General features: G+C 40.5%; 1 protein-coding gene across 1 annotated transcript in view; it reads right to left on the reverse strand.

Moving 5' to 3' along the window:
* The window catches only part of ITGA9 (integrin subunit alpha 9), a 217,633-nt gene that overhangs the window by 14,775 nt on the left and 183,865 nt on the right, over positions 1-18,993 (reverse strand). Inside the window, 3 exon segments of the mRNA XM_032691139.1 lie at positions 8,124-8,225; positions 9,954-10,073; positions 10,555-10,680. Coding sequence (XP_032547030.1) covers positions 8,124-8,225; positions 9,954-10,073; positions 10,555-10,680 — 348 coding nt within the window.

An 18,993-nucleotide genomic window follows, 5' to 3' on the forward strand; every position in this document is an offset into this window, starting at 1 on the left:
GATCACCTCCCTCGCGATCTGACAATTAGGAAGACTTAATGCACCCCAAGATACCACTGGTCACAAGGAAACAGTGATGGTTCATGGACAGCTTGTTGTCCACCAGGACTCCCAGGTCCTTCTAAGCAGAGCTGCTTTCCAGCAGGTCAGCTGTCAGACTGTACTGTTGCATAGGGTTATTCCTCCCCAGGTGCAGGACCCTGCATTTACCTTTTTTGAAATTCAGATAGCTCTTCTCTGCCCATCTCTCCAAACCATTAAGGTTCTTTTGAAGGGCTGTACAACCCTCTGGGGTATCGGTCACTTCTCCCAGCTTTGTGTTGGCAGTGAACCTGCTGAGGAGGTATCTGTCCCTTCATCCAAGTCACTGATGCGCAAGTTAAACAATACTGGACCCAGTACTGAACTTCAGGGACCCCACTAGTGACAGACCTCCAACTAGACCTTACGCCATGGATTATGACCCTCTGGGATCTGCTCTTCAGCAAGTTCTCAATTCATCTCACTGTCTACTCATCCAGTCCACACTTCCTGAGTTTGCCTATGAGGATGTTGTGAGAGACAAGTGTCGAAAGCCTTGCTAAGTCAATGCAGACAATATCCTCTTCTCTCCCCTCATCCATCCAGGTAGTTGTCTCATTGTAGAAGGCAATCAGGTTGGTCAACCATGATTTACCTTTAGTGAATCCATGCTGACTACTCCTGATCACCTTCTTTTCCTTCATGTGGATAGAGATGGCCTCCAGAATGAGGTGCTCCATCATCTTTCCAGGGACTGAGGTGAGTCTGGCTGGCTGGTAGTTCCCTCGGTCCTCCTTCTTGCCCTTTTGGAAGACCAGGGTGACATTTGCTTTATTCCAGTCCTCAGGCACCTCTCCTGATGGCCACAACCTTTCAAAGATGATCGTGAGCAGCCTTGCTATGGTGTCATGACAATGACACTTGAAAATATAGCAAATGGACACAAACTAAGCTTCACATATACAGCAGTATCCAAAAATATTCCCATAACTAGTATCACAATGCTCAAAATAGTTTTCAAACATGGACCAGTTCTTAAACCAAAAAAAAGAATAATTTTAGCATTTCAGATATTAGCACAAAGCCTTTGTTTTCAGATATTAGCACCCAGACATTTTGCTGAACTGAGAGTTTCCTAAGCAGCAGAGTCTCCCTCACAGTCAGTGTAAGGGAAATACAAGACAGAGAGATCAAACTCAAACCTTGTGCCTTCCTCCTATTTCTGATGCAGCTTGGAAAGATGATCTGATGTGGCAGTCCATTTTTCACACACACTAAGGTTAGAATCCATCTTATGGACACGAGTCTGATGACTATTTCTTAGATGACAAGGCTTTAATGTTATTTTCCTGACTCTAAAAAAACTCCGAAACTCCTTACATTTTAAGTATTGCCAACTGAAGTGAAGAGACCTTTCAAACAGTCCCTGGATGCAAAGTGAGGTGGTGCCTGCTCTCCACTACTCAGAAAGTAAATGTTAACGTATCACAACCTCCAGCAAAATAGACCTGTACACACTGTATGATGTCAAAAGACAGAGCCAGGAATAGCTGCAGAGATAAAATCATACATAATCTCTGCATCAAGAGCTCCACATTTTAGGTTTGAAGCACACTGGCTAGAATAGCTTGGCTGTAGCTTTTGCAGTCACAGCTTGAACTACAAGGGTAGAACAACAACAGCTTCTTATCTATCTGGTTTCTTCTAGCAGTCTGGAATCAACGCACATGCATTAAAAAAACCCATTCATGGTTCGGAGAGGAACAGGGATGTTGTGCATACTAATGTCCCTAGCTGTCTTAAGCCCTCAAAATCTGCCTGCACTAATACTCAGTCACTGCAATAAGTTTTGGTGAGAAAGGTACCAACAACAAAAAACCCAAGCCAAACCCCAGTCAAATCAGACTGCACAGACAGTGTATATCGCATCTCTGGAGTATCAGAAGGAAGCCAGTACAGTCAGCAGTGGGAGGCCAGGGAAGCAAGTCATCCCTGGTGGGAAGGTTGGAGGCAGAGGGTGATGGTACTAAAGAGAAGCATGTCATCCACTGCCCGCCACTTGACCTGCTGGCCATTGTGCAGTCCCTGAAAGCTGATCTTGAGCACATTTTGAATTCTTCATCTTGTCCACCCCAGCAGCAAAGACCCTACAGAGTGGCCAACATGTTGGAGAACACAAGGCAGTTCCCAGCTCAAGGCAGCCCTGACTTATAGAGAAGATGGGAGTAATAAGAGTAACTGATGCAGAAAATAAGGGGGGTGGGGTTGGGAAAGCATCCCAGAGAGGGCAGTAGGGACAGCAGCTATCACAGGAAGCACATGCAATGGTCATCAAATATAGAGTGAATTAGAGGCTTTTTTTCAGACTCCAGTGAAACGCCAGGGAAAGGCCATGAAAAAGACTTGTCTTGACGATGTACGAGGAGTTTTAGTTTCATATTTATCTTTTACATTTCACACTGTACATGTGGGATCTGAAAGCAGGGATGCCCAGGAGCCAGTGCAGCTTGCCATTTAGCTGTATGTAGCTTGCACCTCAATCAGGTTTCACACAACAAAACTAGACTTCTGGAAAATAACTGAGATCTGCACGCAACCACTGATTTCTGAAATGCTGAAACCAGAAGGACAAGGGTACCTACCAGTTCATCTTCTACCCATGCCAAACACTTGCTATATCCTGATGGCTATATCTTAGTGAATAAATTAAAAAGAATCAGAAATTTTTTTTTAGTGCTTCTAAAACATCCTATTTCAGTAAAGCATGTAGGCAAGAAGAAGTTGACTGAGTAGGAATTTTTGAAAATATTTGAAGTTCATACTGTGCCAAAGCCCTTTGCAGAATAGGTACATACTACTGCACTGGGACTAAGAAAGACAAGAAACATACTTCATCAAAATCTTGTTAAAAATACATAATTGAAAATTTTTCATTTCTTTTTGCTTATGTACATGAAATGAATTTTATGCATTTGCATTATGAACCACAGCACTATGGCTTATAAAAAAATGCTATTTTATTTCTCTATTATCACCCAAAATATTTCTGGTTTTTCATACCCCACTGCACTGCTGGCTGACTCTTCCATTTAGGTGCTCTTATGCTTGGGGGCACTTCAGCAGTAAAGACACCATTCTCCTACACATCTGTAAATATATGTATATGCATCCCTTATATATTTTATTTATTTAGATATACTAAGAAAGGCATTGCAAGTTCTTGAAAAATACAAACCTGAGGTGTCCCTGCAACATGCTTGTCTCTATCCCTGGGAAATTAACTGTATTTTATTATTATTGTGTATTGTTCTGTTCCTTTACCCAAGTGTGTGTTTCTACCTGTCAGACTGCACTGTAAAGACAAGAAAATCTGTAAAAGGAATGTTACAATAGCAGATGGAAAGGTAAAGCAACAAAATGAAAAATCAAAACATGGTGAAAACAATAAAGCAGCAAATAACCCACTGACGCGAGGCTGCAAAACTGCTGGAGAAAGCTCTGGCCAGGCATCAAAAAGCTAAGCTGGAGAGCTGGTGCCTTAAAATGCTGAGTGCTTCTGAAAAATGAGCGGAAGTAGTATTTCCACATGCATTAAAAAAATGCTGGGACATCATGAGCACTGTCCAGTACCACAGGCTGCTCCTTCCAACAGACATGGAGAACAGGTCGAAGTTCTCCATGCTGCAGGCAGACAGCTAAACCTTAGGCATGTGAATATGCATTTAAATCTCTTTGCGTATAAATATGCATATAAAGATACCTTGCAGGTCTTCACAAGCATAAACTTAATTTTTATGAGTTTTTCTTTTTACTATTGTTCTTCTCCAAAATATATTTGTTTATCATTGCAAACATAAACCTATGTAAATCCTGAGGAAAAAAAAATACATGGAGGACAACCACTTGACTGTGTTGCACTAAACCTGGGGTGATTGCGTTGAAAACAAGAGAAAAGTGAACTCTACCCAGACAGTAGGAAATGTTCAAAGGCTTGATGGAGCATACCTGTACTTAGCTGACAGCACCAGACAGCAGCCTTAAGCTCTACAGGGCACTATGTTGCAGAAGCTGCATGTGTTTTGTCTGGGGATGCCTTTTCATGCATTCAGCTTTGTGTGCACTCACTTTCAAGACAGGAAGAATCAGAGGCATTCAGATGGTTTCGTTGTAGTAAAATCCAACCAATTCTTCCTTCCACACTTCTACAGGAAGTCCTTTTGCTCTTTAAGAGCGCTCCTCCTCCTCCTGCACACAAGCAATGAGCACAGAATGTGGATCCTTGGATCTGGTGTATTTGACTACTGTGGTCTCATGGAGCTTATTGTTGGTTTCACCCCACTTGCAGAGAAGAAGGGAGCCAAACCTTCATGGAAACCCACATGCTGAAGAAAATTAAGCATGCCTTCTGCAAATACCACACCATCAGTTTCAGCCAATATATACTTGTGTTAATACCACTGTCATCACAAAGCCAAATCCAAACTTTGTTCACCTTCTTCATGTGATTTGTCCCAAATAAGAGTTCAAGCAGCCTACTGTAACCAGAGACAGCATATACAATTCCAAATCACATAAAATCATATCCAAATATGGAGACGTTATGTCTGAGAATTGCATAAATGCATCTTTTTTTTTTAAAATGGGTTCATTTCACAGACAGTCTGCTACCCAACGTAGAGATCTTTACATATGCTTTTGCATCTCCCTTATGAATTGTCTGCTGGAGTTTCTGACAAAGCTGATGTTTATATGGGTTGCCCAGTGATACTTCTTATACTAGCATCACAAATATCAGTCTTCCTTTTCTGATTGTCTTCTTTTTCCATTTGTCTTCTTTACAGAGAGTTTGCACACTGATATTGTACAATATATTGTAAAAGTGCCCAGTGAAGTAATGACACCTGATTTTAAAGAACAATTTAAATGTGCTAATAAGTCTACATTTAGCCATAGAGAGCAAAAAGGCCTTTTCTACTTTACTATGATAAAGTGTCTAAGAAAATGTATTTTCATTATTAGGGAACACAAACTCATAGGAAATTCATGCAGAACTGTTCAGAAGGAACTGCTATCCAAATGAATGCGGTAGCAGTCCATGGTCAATGAAGAGTATGGGATGAACTTTAAAAGGGAAGGGAGGAGTATGAACAAAGACATTTTCTTTTTCCTATCTGTATTTCCAGCTGCATAGTTGTGGCTTGCAACAAGTACTATTCCCTTCTGCATTCCACAAGAAGAGAACAGGGGAAAATGAGTACCTTGAGCCAAACCACCTTTTAAATTTTTGCCTGAACATGATCCTATCCAAAACATACAGCAATGGTGAAGCCAACAGACATATGGAAATAGCATAAAGGAGAGAGCAAATGGCACTTGCATGAGAAAAGACTTGAAACTACAAATTGATGTTACATGGCTACAATATGTCAAGCATGCTTGTTTACAGCTAGAGTTTCCCAGGACCTAGAAGCAATCTCTTATTTGAAGATTAATATAGCTTCCCAGCACACACACTGCACTGCATAATTGATGCAGCTCAAGACTTGCTGAAAGGCTTTCTGGGAACAGGCAAAGAACAATTTCTTTTACATTGTGCCTATCATTCTGAGAGATTCTAAAAACCTTTACAGATGAAAATGTTTGGCATAGATATATTCTATATTCTTCTATTTCAGCTGGGCCATGGGTGTCACAGTCATATGTTATTCAGTCATTAATGAAATTCTGCCATACAATTGCAAGATTTGCTCTGTGCAACCTGCAGAACTAAAGAGAGATCAAACAACGATCAGTGCTGCAGGTCACTTATAAGGTACATTCCCAGCAAAGGCTAGCTATGTTTTTCATTTCAGCTGCCAAGTCTATTCTTTAATGCATTTTAGAATGGTCCAGAAACCTGACAAAGAAAATAAAACAGAAGGGGAAAAATGAGGTCCTGTCATAAAAAATAATTCCTTTTTCTGACAGGTCTAATAAAATCAAAAGTTAAAACTAGGGTTACAGACATGATTGTTGAAGAATATATTTGGTGCAGGTAGCTCAGTTTGCAAGCCGCAGATTGAGATGCAGATTGAAATCGGATTGCGCTCTGGGTGGGAGCCTGAGACAAGAGGCCGTGAACCCTATGGTAAATGAAGAGTAGGAAGATGGGTGGTGCCAGCCAGGTACATGGACACTGAGAGACATAGCAGTGAACTACCTACCTTTTGGATAACAAAAGGCAGGAGGATCAGTAGAACCAATCAGGTGGATGCACCCTGGGAGAACAGCAAGAGTAGAGGACTCAGGAGGAAGAGGATGTCCTGCATGCAGCTTGGACTGCGAGCAGATAAAAGCTCAGTGGTTCCTTGGTTGGGAGTCCTCCTTGGAGGTGCCCAGCTCAGACTGTTTCTGTGTTACCGCACCACAAATTAATTGCTTTATGTAACTAGACATCTGAGACTCTGCTATGGGAAATCTGGGGTCAAACCACTACGGAAATCTCAACTGACTGTGTGTGAGTGGAGTTTGTAGGAAGTCAAGCAGGGCACCTGTTGGTTCAGCTGGAGTTGCCCACTGTGAAAGGGCTTCGGTACCAGCAGTGGAAGTCCCCGGTGTTGGGAGTGTGACTGCCAGAGTCAGACTGGGAAGTTTCCTTAACACGATGGTGGAGAAGATGGGCATTATAGTGATGTCTCCACTTTCCAATTTAAAGTAGCAAGAAGATGCAGGCCTAATTTGCCTGTGGGGTTTTAAATCCAGTATCTCTGAGATGAGTGCTTTAATTTGGGGCGTCAGTGTCTTCCAAAAGTGTGTTGAACTCAATGTTCTCAGACCGAGATCTCAATGTCACTCACTTAAAATGGAGGCAATAAGAGAGTGGTTGTACAGGTTGGTGGAGACAACATCCACTAGGGAGAGAAGGATGACTGAGAATAGGGATCATGTTCTGAAAATACACAGCAAGAACAAAAATAGAAAGTAGTCCAGATTACCTCTGATCCTCATATGAGAGAGGAATAAGAAACGAAATTTTAAAATTTCATTAGGCAAAAATTAAGCTGAATTTGGGTGTGGCCTCCTAGTCAATCTTCATGTTGCAAGTATTACACAATTTGGTAGTAGTATATATGGCCAGTCTTCGTAAACGAAGATTTGGGAAAGGTTTTTACCCTTTGAGCCTGCGCAGTGGATTTTTTAGGTGAGACACAGTGTGTGCTGAGCTGAGCCCACCCTTTAATCCTAAGGTTCATCTGCCAGGGCTGAGCAAGCTTGGACAGTGGCAGTGAGGTCCTCAGGACGTAGGTTTGTTTAGAGTGACCTTCTCTTAGATGGATGGCCTTAGAGCGCTGACGAGCTCTATCTGCCCAGGGGAGTTTCCCTGACTGGGAATTGAACCCAGGCCGCAGAGGTGAGAGTGCTGCATCCTAACCACTAGACCACCAGGGGTCCCCATTTGGTAGTAGTAAACCAAAGCCATTACCCCTCCTTTTCCAGTAGATAAGCCAGTAAACATCTTACAGTACAATTTTACTTACAGACAAAACTATAAAGTGAATTCACCTTGACCTTTGATATTTCACCTTCAATTTTCAATCCACCCCCATGCTGATCAATATAAAATGTGGTATCAGCTCATACTTCATTTTTATCAGCTCAGCACAATGGAAGAGTTAAATGTATCACTGAAAGTTTAGACATCCTTGTCCATTTTCACAGCTCCCAAAATATCATTAACACTTCTAAATATTTTATTCTGGCACATGTGAAAAGACATTGCTGGGGTTTCAAGTCTCTGCTAGGTTTTCAAGGAAAATCTGAATTAGATTAACCCTAAAACAGGAAGCTAAAACTAATTTTTGCATGAATACCTCGAGGGTATTAAACTTTTAGCTTGTACAACACAGATCCCTCTGGTTCCATATAATGTCACTCACTCTGATGACAATTATCACAGAGAGCAAAACCAAAGAAGCACAGTTCACAGCACTGTAAGTCTAGCCAAACAAAGTCTGGGTTGGCCCAGACCAAGCCTAGCCACAAATTCCAGTTTGTATAGAGTTCTCAGTGATCTCCAGCCTACTCAGATAAGGAAACCTTTCTCTTCAGGTTTATTTACTTACTGATTTTTCTTGTGGGCTCCCACTCGGCACCTCCACAACTCTGAGGTCACCGTCCATCCTCAACCTTGCCCTTGTGACAAACTGGATGACCGAGGAACTGTCCTGAGAAGTAAAAAGAGGAAGAATTGGATTTGAGGGTGCAAAACAACAGCAACAAAAGCACCAATCCCCCTGCAAAAAAACCCCAAAAACAAACCATCAAAATTTGCCAGTGTAATAAAAACATCTAGACAAAGCTTAGTAGAGGTTAGGTTGACAGTTAAACACTAGCCTGGTTAAAACGTTGCTTTGAAAAAATATTCCTAATGTTCATAACAGACAGATATAACTGAGCATAATATTTCAGAATAAAACAAAATCAGGTATGTTGGACTTTAAACACATACTTTGTATTTGGTTTGTTCATGTTTTCCACATCTACCAAAAAAGCAAGACAGAATATTGCCAATAACACAGGTAGGCTCAATATTAACCATGAAAAAAAGCTCTGAATTGTTTTTCAATTGAACAGAAAAATGATATACAAAATCTGGGACAAAATCTAATATAACACAAGGGGAAAACTTCTTAATTATTTAAATCTGTGCATGGCAGATATCTTAAATATTTACTGTACATCTCATCTTATTGATATATATTTCTGCCATGAAATGCATGGTGCATTTTGACAGGCGCATTTCAGTAAGATGCCATTTCAACTTATAGGTTAGTCATTTGTATGCAGTTCACCTTGGGAAGGGTAGGTGGTAAGTAGCAAATGGCACTCTTTGGTGATACTGACCCAAACACATGTGTAAACACTGTACATCTTTTAAAGGGTTGTTGCTAATAGTAATCTTGCAAGGCACCCAGCAGATGGGGTGAATCCTGGCTATTCCCAAGCCTCAATTTTCCAGAAGCATATTTTGTGTGCACTCAGTTACTTGTTTACATATTTCAGCATTTCTATAAGCATGTAACACCTGAAATTTCTGGTCTTGCTTGTATTTCCTATTTTCAAATACAAACAAACATTAATAGACTCATTGGTTTCAATTGGAAAAGCTCAGGGCAATCAATTACTTTAGCAACTGTTTTCTAATTAGGGTGCTCTCTGATGCTTTTAATCTAGCATTTATCAAATACAGGTTTATTTTAGCAGGCTCATGTTATCAGCCTTCTCCTCTGGTTATCTTAAACCCTCATAATCTTACAGCATCTTACCACAACTGGAGAGTCAGCATTTTTGTAAGTAAAGGAAAAGAGGTCAAAATGTAATAAATCACTAAAAATTTAGGATTTGTTGTCTCATTAAGTGTCTTCAGAGAAGACAGAAATTAACTTGCAATCATTTGTTTCATGTCACAAACATCAAGCTCAGCATTAATACATCTTCTTCCTGATGCATCTTCTTTGAATAATAATAATTTGAAGTAAAAGTGACAAAAAACTACCATCTCTGTTTACACAGAAAGAACGATACATAGCTGGTCATAGTTTATATTCACTTACTCTGCCTTTCATTTTTCAGAATGAAAACTTTCAGAAATCAATTCAACTTTCAGAAGTCTCTAGCCTTAACACCACACCCCAACAATTAGGGGACTCATTTGTTATTTCTCAATATATAAATTTCTGAACTTAATTTATTCCTGTCTCAATGTGTAATGGGTAAAAACTACGATTAACACCTCCATACACACTGTTGATAAATAGATTTGTTTTCCTTGATGCCATGATATTTTTTTAACACACTAGTAAAGAGAGGAAGAAATTCAAGTTTTGAGTTCACTGGCACACATAAGCACACTTAAGTTGGTATTTAAGACAACCTACAAGGGAAGCACGCACCTTCTTGAGTATCTCGGTATTCAGCAGCATGTAGATACTTATATCACAGGACTCTGCTTTGGGTAGTGAGCTTAAGTTGCAGTGTATAATTAAGCAGGACCTGCCTGGTCTTTCACAGTCCTATAGGAAATATGGAAAACGCCGTTAGGCGAAGGAGGTAAAAATTCAATGACAAATTGTGTGACAGCAAATACAGCAGAAAATTAGGTATATAGTAAACTGCTAGAATACAGCACTCTTACACTGAAATGTCAGAAACTTTCAAGACCTGAAGACAGCTGGATACAGAGACCTGAATGAAAGCAAGCCAGCTAATAAAATTCAGCCCTCTACAGAGGTGCTGAGCCAGGCAAGCACCCTGGAAGGGGCAGGGCCACTGCTGCACATCAGCCCTCTGTGTGGGTCAGGCACCAAGTACAGTGCCTCACTGCCCCCATGTGCCTTTGACAGAACAGGGGAGCGAAGGTTCTGGTGACCAACTGTGTTATATATTCAGCAAAGTATTGCTCTACAGTGAACAATATGCTTCAGATCTTTATGCCAAGCCATGCAAAATCGTTTGTAGAATATGCTGTATGTCATAAGTGGTGCCATTTCTTACCAATACTTTTCTGCCAGACTTCGTGAAAAAAGCAAATATTGTGTGGAAAATATTTTCATTCTCTTGAGGAACAACACATGGGCTGTGGTTTCTGTGGAAAGAACAGCTTCCTTTGTCCTGGCCAACCTGCATGCACAATTATAAATCACAATTATTATTCTGAATTAAGCTAAATTATATGAGAAGGTGGGATTAGCCTGTCCATAAAAATACACCTATATGTGAGCTATATGTCTGGCCTACCATTAATTGCCAAAGGAGAAAAATAACCACTTTGGGAGTCAAATAAGCCCAAAGAAAATATCGGAAGTAAGCCAGACAAACCATGCTTTGGAAATGCTTTGACTGGGTAGGACATGAACATATCTAACCTAGCTCACATGTAGGTGTCTCTGTTCTACATGTCTGAAGACAGAGACAGAGGAGAAAAATCCCAGCAAAATATATTTGTATTACCTTCTTTGTAACTGTGTTTATTTGATGTTTTGGCCAACTCAGCTGTTTCCCTGCTTATATCAGAACTAATGAGATAAACGACATCTTCCTCTAAATGCTCAAACCTAGACACTCTTTCACCTTCAGCAGAAATACACAAAGATAAACTTCTTGGATCATTAGCGTTTTCACTTGTCCAGCAAAGCAGATGATTGAAGCAAGTGAAATGTACCAAGCTCTGTTAAAATGAGTTTCAGTTAAGATAACCTTGTTCTAGAAAACCCTTCTCAGTTTTTGCAGCTTATAAATATTCACTGAGGAATTTAATAAAAAGGATGACAACAAAGTATCAGCAAATTCCTCCTGCTGCCATCCTTAAAACTTATAAGAGTGTGTCTTGGTTTGAGTTGCCCCCTCTGGGAGCTGGGAGGCCTAGAGGTGATTGGTCCCAGGAGAGTTTCCCCTGAGGGACCAATCAGAGCTGTTCTTTTTTGCTCCTGTGAAAATTAGATATCAACAACAGCGGGAAGTTGTTGGCAGAGTGTGTGAGAGCGTGTAAGAGAGAGTGAGAGAAGCTGGAGGGGTGGACGACCCCCCCCTCCCCGAACCCGGGGGGTGCCCTGTGCCCCAGTGGCCCTGGCTTGGCCAGGGCTGGAGGCACCATGTAGGAGTGTTCTGTGTGTAAGAGAGAATCGGAGACATGAGGGGTGGCCAGGGGAGCCCATGGACCAGAGGGGTCCCCGGGCCTCCTCGGCCTTGCTTCAACTAGGGCTAGAGTGGTTCCCTCGCCGGTTCTCCCCCTCCACTGCACAGAAGAAGCAGACAGAGTGGACTCGGAGGCCAGCCAGGAGAGTTGCAGCTCCCTGTTTCCCTGGCTGGCATGCTCGGTACTGCAGCTGAGCCAAGAGACGGGCCAGAGAGGCTCGGTTGCCGGGAGAAACAGTTGCGATTCATTGCAACAGTTGGAAGAACTCCAGGCAGAAATTGGAGACGGGCCAGAGAGGGCTCGGAGGTGCTCTACATTGGGTTTGGACATGGACTACCGAAACTGGAAGCTGCAGCAGCTAAAGAAGAGTGAGAGGGCCAAACAAGCAGGTTTTTCCTGGGTAAGGGCTTTAAAACTATTTGGGGTTAAAAGAACTGAGCAGAGACCCAGAGCCTGCAACCTGGAGGGTGAGAGCAGAACATCTTACCCCTGGGAGGAAACCTTCACAAAACCAGGGAGGAAGGACTCAGAGCTCACTCCCTGGACCTTTCATGATGAAGATCCTGATGGCGCAAGCTGTCTCCCTTGCAGCTCAGGATAGGACCTCAGCATGAAGCTAAGGGCTGGTGGGGGTTTCAACCCTTTCTCTGATACCTCAATGAGAGAGAGACTTTTCACTATCGCTCTGAAGACTTCTCCCGAAGTGATGTGGGAGGGTTCAAGGAGTGGTAGAAGCTGTGTTAATATTGTGTATATAATTGTTTTTTAGTTTGTATAGTATTTATTTTGTATAGTAATAAATTGTATATCTTCCCTTCCCCTATACTGAGTTGTGCCTGCCTGAAAACTTCTCTTTGATGTTGAGGTAAATTGGGGGGGGAGGCTTGGAAATTGGAAATTGGATTTTTGAGGGTCTCAAACTGTGACAGAGTGAGAGAGAGGGAGATTTTCCCGAAAACCATCAACTGACATTCTTACACATCCTGCTGTTGACATCCTCACATCCTCTGACAGGATGTACCTTATTCAAATAAAAAACTCTCGAAAGAGGGAGGAAAAGAGTTGTTATAGATATGAAATTGTTGCATGCTCTGAGTCTGATTAGGCATCAAATAGTTAAGTATTAAAAAAAAGAAGCAAACCCCAAAGATCTATCTAGATTTTAAACATTATTTTCCAGATAAGTGATGTCTGTGTCTCTCGGAAAGATGTACCTTTTCTGACCCACAAGTTCTTCATAATCTGTTATTTGAAGTATGTGTCCATAACCTGTCTTTACATAATCTGTCCTTACATTCCTAAGAGATGCACCCACAGTTTACAGTCTCATTGGGATAAACTGAAAATTAAGACTACGATATTCATCATTTATCCAGATCACTTGAAATGAGTTTTCATTATTTATTGTAGGTAAGAGACTCATAAAGCTCATGGACATTCATTTTCTTTGATCTTTCACATGGAAATTAGATCCATATCAGCTTAGAAGATTTATGTTAATTAAGAGTAGCAAAAAGTCAAGATCTATTCAGTACTTGCTCTTTCTTCCTGAAAGTTTAAATTACCAGACACTTGGACAGATGTCATCAGAATCATGCAAGAGATATAGGAAGGACAGTAGGAGCTTCAGCACTATACCAGCTCTTGGCATACTCTCCAAATAGTCCTGCTTTACATCCTGTAAAAATATGGTGTAAGAACAAACCAAAGCAGAAATATCTCACAAGACTAAAAGGAATTATCTAGCAGGAAGCAACACAAATATGGTCCTTTCTCCTCTAAACGATTATCTTTTCTTAAACTGAAGGCTGGCATCCTTTTCAAAACATTTTAGCTGAAACAGAGAAAGGCACTTCCAGAGGACCAGTTCCTCTGAACTTGGAAGTACTCTTTCCTCTCTATCAACTACACAGCAATCCTACATGAGGCGGTTACTAAATTCAGTCCATATTAGGAGGGAAACAGGCAAGAACCAAGCACCTCCTGTTACCTGTACTGCTTTGGAACAGACCAGCAGGTCACCTATACCCTGTTCTAGTAGCCAAAGGCAGAGGTTACTTCCTAGAAGCAGACGCTACTACTTGGCCTGCAGAATGTGAGCCAAAAATCAAGTCAGACTCATCTGTATGCCTGTGATCAATCAGCGTGTGCTGACAGCCAACAGGCAGGAAAGGACGCAAGGCATCTGAGCAGCGCTCTGTTTCTTTTAGCACTCTTGGAAACCACAGAGCCATAAAACTAGGAAAAAATTAACAAAAAACTTTTAAATGAGTGGATCAGGCTGAGGTAGAAGGAAATCCATCCTTTCCAAAGGACTGGCCACAGTTGGTTTGGTGGGGTTTTTTTTAGCTATTTTGGTTTATTTTGTTAGGGTGACTGTCAGACACATTTCACATCATCTCTTATTCTCAATTTTACATGCATCAAGGTTCAGTCAACCAGTCAGAAAAAACTAGGGCAACTTTTCAATAAACTGCTTTCAATAAAATATTCAGCTGCAGGAAAACAATCAGGTAAATAAAATCTTAGTATAAAGCTCCAAAATGTTCCTCAGCATTATGCTGAGACTAAACTGCATCTGTGAAATACAAATCATGATTTGGCCTCATTGTAAGCCTCTTGTTCAAACATTATGCTACCCCAACCACTTGTTTTTCTCCTTGTGACCAACCTCATAATTTGGTACACAGAGAAAGGAATTTCCGGCAAAGTTTAGGGGCTTTGCATGGGCAAATGCTTCTGATGCAAGAACTGTTCAAGTCTTTGAAATGGAGTAGGAAGCCAGACTTTTTGTCAGACTTAGAGTTTCAGGGTATGTGGCAAACCAGAGCTTTTTGGAAATTTCCATGTGGTCTCAGCAGCCTATAAACAGAAGAGAACTATCCCCCAAAGTGATCTTCCCAGGACCTGGGATTCAACATCTCACAGAAACAGCAGAAAGGATTTTTTTTGAGCAGTGCATAGGATGGGGAAAGAGATGTGCATTGCCTTTGTACTCAGTACAAGGACTATACAGAAGCCAGAGAGAAATGTCAACATTCAACTCCTAACACAAACAAACAGCAAAACTGGGGTGGGGAGAACAGGGACAGAAGGGAGGCTTTATTAAATTCTACTTTAAGATTGCAGATTGGGAAATAAAAACCCACCCTAAGAGAGGTACCAAGCAGGAGTAGCCTCTTAAGGAGGGACTTCCAAGGAGCTGTGTTGCAGCTGTCTCTGCTGAATGTTGTTTCATCCTGTTTTCCAGAAGCTACTTACTGGTTTTAAGTCCTGAATAAAATCATTTGCAGTCTGGTGCACTGGCAATACAGAATGGTGTCCTGTACGTGAAGTGTACCTAAAATCTATACCGAGACAAAGGTAGACAAAGTGTACCTTAGCACATAAAGCAGGCCAAAGAAAAAGGTAAACCAGGCTAACTGCCTGGCATCCTCATCACCTGATGTCCATATTACACTCTTTTCTTGCTGTGAGTTTGGTCCTGGGGCCTGAATGTGCTGCAGTCACAAATGAGTGGCTGACCTAGCAGATTTCACTGAACAGCTTTACACTGCAGAAAAAAATAGCATAAAAATAATTTCAAAGATCTTAAATTATTTTTTACTTTTTCTCCTCCTCTATATTCAATAGTCTATGTTGTCACATACAATCTAGACTACCACACATGTCATGAGTTTTTCTGAGGTGACAGCATAAAATTTTTGTAACACAAAAGTAGATACCACTAGCATTAAACTCCTGGAAAACTTTTCTAATTAAAAAAAATGTATTTTTTGCAAAGAAATTACATTTTCAGAGTTTCAATTCTAAACTGAAAAATTTGTAAGGGGGTGATATTCTGATAGAAATCAGAACATTTTATAAAAACTTTTCAAAAAAAATTTATAACTTGATATATTTATTATTTATCTCTGAAGATATTCAAGATGGTGAAAGCATGCTGCATTCTAATATTAACAACTTTCATGTGAGGCAAACCAACACCAAAAACAAAAGTAAAATTTTCCCACGCAAGGTCTTACTGACAATGGTTTCTTTTTACCAGGCCGTCCATGTGTATTGTTTTTTTCTAGTTTTTATCTCAAGTTCAAAGGCACTTTTGTCAAACTGCTCAATCCCAAGGTAAATAAAGGTAAAAAAAAAAAAATTCTGATATTCTCACTGTGGAATATCAGAGTGACTAAAGCCAGCATGTCCTGCACTCTGATCTCACCCACATTCTTGAACATCACTGGATGTCAGAATAGTCATCGACATTTCTCAATAACAACACATTATTGTCTGGTGCCTCACTGTGGGAGCCCAAAACCAGCTCTCAGCAAAAGGAAGCTTGGTAAATTTGAATCATAAACCTTGGAAAACAAGAGCTGACAAACATCTCGTGATCTGAAGAAATTGTCCTGAGACAGATGTGCAACCCTGAGATACAAACCTGACTCCAGAATTAAGAAAGGACTTTTTGAGATGATTGTTAAAACCATGTCTAAACCCCTGTAATCCCTCCATCCCCCATGTAATCCATCTTGAAGAAAAATTAACTATTTGGAAATTGCAGTAAAAGCTTATGTAACTCCTTAATTAACATAGTTTGTCCCCTTCATTAACATGTCCAGCCTTGATGCCTTTAAAATTGTGTTCTCGCGTTCAAAAAAGCATTCCAGTTTTCCCCATGCTGGAAGCGTGTTTAGTTTCATTTTTCAGTCTGCCACTCCTCGCTTAGACACCTAACGTGTGGCACTTGAAAATCACCATCTTTCAGACAGTTTTAGGTGGACATCCAAAATCAAAGTGACAGAAAATCACTACTTGCTCACAAACATATATATATATATATATACATATACACATGTATTCTCCTATTGTATTCAACATGTGTGCATGTACATGCAACTTGCATAAACATGAAGAAATATAAGCCAGAACATTTGTACTACTCAGACTGTAAATGGCACCTTGCATAACAGGCCTCTAAATGTCACCATACCCCTACAAAGGCTTATAATTTAGTAATCTATCATCATAGTAGAATATCTTTCATGCTCCCTACTCTATCCATTCCAACCCAGACCATTCTATGATTCCAAAAATGGCCACACACTCATTGAGACAAGTTAGTCTCTAGCTTTGTTAATTTACTGGAAGTTGCTGTCCCCTTGAAGAGCCTATGAACATGCTTGAGAGACATTTAAATAGGACAGCCTTCACAATGGGTTACTCTGCCAACTTTCTGTTGGCACAAACCACTAAGCTTCTCAGAGGAAAGATATAACCATTGGAGAAAGTATGCACATTACTTCACGCTTTAAAAATGTTCTATCTGCAACAAGGAAGAAATTACCACAGGATGACTTTAGTGGATTCTGAATATCGGAATCTGTCAGACTTTTGTCTTACAGAGCACAGGCAAACTCACAAAGCAGTAATGGTTTTTAATGATGTAAGATTACACCACTCTGGAGAAAAAGTGGCAGGAAGGTCATTTCAGAGTAAAACATATCACGAACACTCCACACATACTACATCCTAAAAACACTGCAGGATATTTAATAGGGCTGTATGGGAAAAGTGTGTTGAATTTATTATGTACACAGGGATCATCCGCTCTGACTTTCCCTGCATGTGTAGGGATTTATGAGAATATTTAGGCTTGGCTTGTCACTCCAACAAGGAGGTACCAGTGCATGGGGCACAATCACCACATATTTCCCTGGAAACACAGAGGATAATCCAAGGAAAAACTTCTTGCCAAGAAGCCAGGTCAGCCACAGGTGGTTGGAGTTCCTACACCTGCTGCCTCAGCACATTCCTGTTCTGCCATCAGCTCTGTCTTCCACCTTCAGGGTACTTGCAAACATCATTTCTCCTCATCTGTAACTACTCTCAGAACATGGCAATTTCTAACAAGCCTTTGGGGCCTTTCAGAAATTTTTGAGATTTGTTAGCAAACAGTTTAATTTTAGGTCATACTACCTGTAACATAAACTTCACAGGTGGACTGAAAGCCAGCGGCCTCTTCTTAGATTTAACCTAAACCTATCAACATGCATCAAAGGCAAGATCTTCCATTTTTTTCAGAGCCCTATATCCTGCACAAGATGTTAACCTGAGAGAGGGAAATGAAACACAATTTCCAAACAAGGGGCTGGACAGGTCAGTTGAGGACCAAGCAAAAGAAGTGAATATTAGCAGTTGGCATGGTGTTAAGTACGTGCAAGTGATAGAAGTCTCTTGGAAGAATGAGACAGAAAAAACAGGAGGAAAACTAGCTATTGCTTCCAATAAAACATTAAGTATAATCTCCCTGCTGCAGTGCTGCATATAAGAAACCAAAGGCTATTTCCATATTTAATGACTGACATTTTACAAGGTAAACGGGCAAACAAATGTGTATCTTCATCTCACTCCTTATATACAACACTAGACTTCCATTGATGCAAAAGAACTAATTGTGATATTAAAACTTAAAGTTTCCACGTTCTTTCAGTAAGAACGTGATTCCCCTCCTGAGCTAAATCATCACTAGTTATTAGCCTGGAAGTCAGCAGAATTAAGCTGGTACAAAGCAATCATCAAGGTGGAATCCAGACCTGAGTGCATGTGATAGGACCAAATCCATATCCAACCTCAGAAAAAGTCCATGGGCAAGTTCAGGGAAAACATCAACTGGAACAGCAATTTTACTTGCAGGAAACATGCTCAAGGTCTGAACACAGGCCAGACATCTCACAAAATTGTTAACATTGCTCAACTCTGAAATGGATGCCTTGCTCTTCAGCCCTGGGGTATGCTGGCTCCAAAGGACAAGGAGTTTGGTTGTGGTCTCTGCCAGAGAGTTTTTACATATTTCCCCCTTCTTATATATTTATTAACTGTTTTATTTATGTATGAATAACTAATCAGTGCTTCAAGTTTTCAAACTCAAAAAATAAATAACAGATGCACTTGTGTGTCTTTGTTGCTCACCATAGCACATTCATTCTAATATTAGGGGATAAATGTATACATATGTTCTGATTCAAAGATACTGATTCACCCTTTATTAGGTGAACAGAGAATTGATAGGCAGGGTTAATCTAACATGTCACACTGAGAAAAAAAGGGTACTGACAAGAAATTCCAGACAAGGTCAAGACTTTCAACAGCAGACAAATAAGTTATGTTATCTGACTACTTGCTCCATATGCCAAGAATGTTTAATATTCACAGATAATGAAACATGCTTGAATCAGAGCAGTTTTGTTGATTCTGGCAATAAATTTAAGAGACACTGAAATAACAGAAAATAATTTTAAAAA

The sequence above is a fragment of the Chiroxiphia lanceolata genome, chromosome 1 (genome assembly GCF_009829145.1).
Source record: "Chiroxiphia lanceolata isolate bChiLan1 chromosome 1, bChiLan1.pri, whole genome shotgun sequence".
NCBI classification, from domain to species: domain Eukaryota; kingdom Metazoa; phylum Chordata; class Aves; order Passeriformes; family Pipridae; genus Chiroxiphia; species Chiroxiphia lanceolata.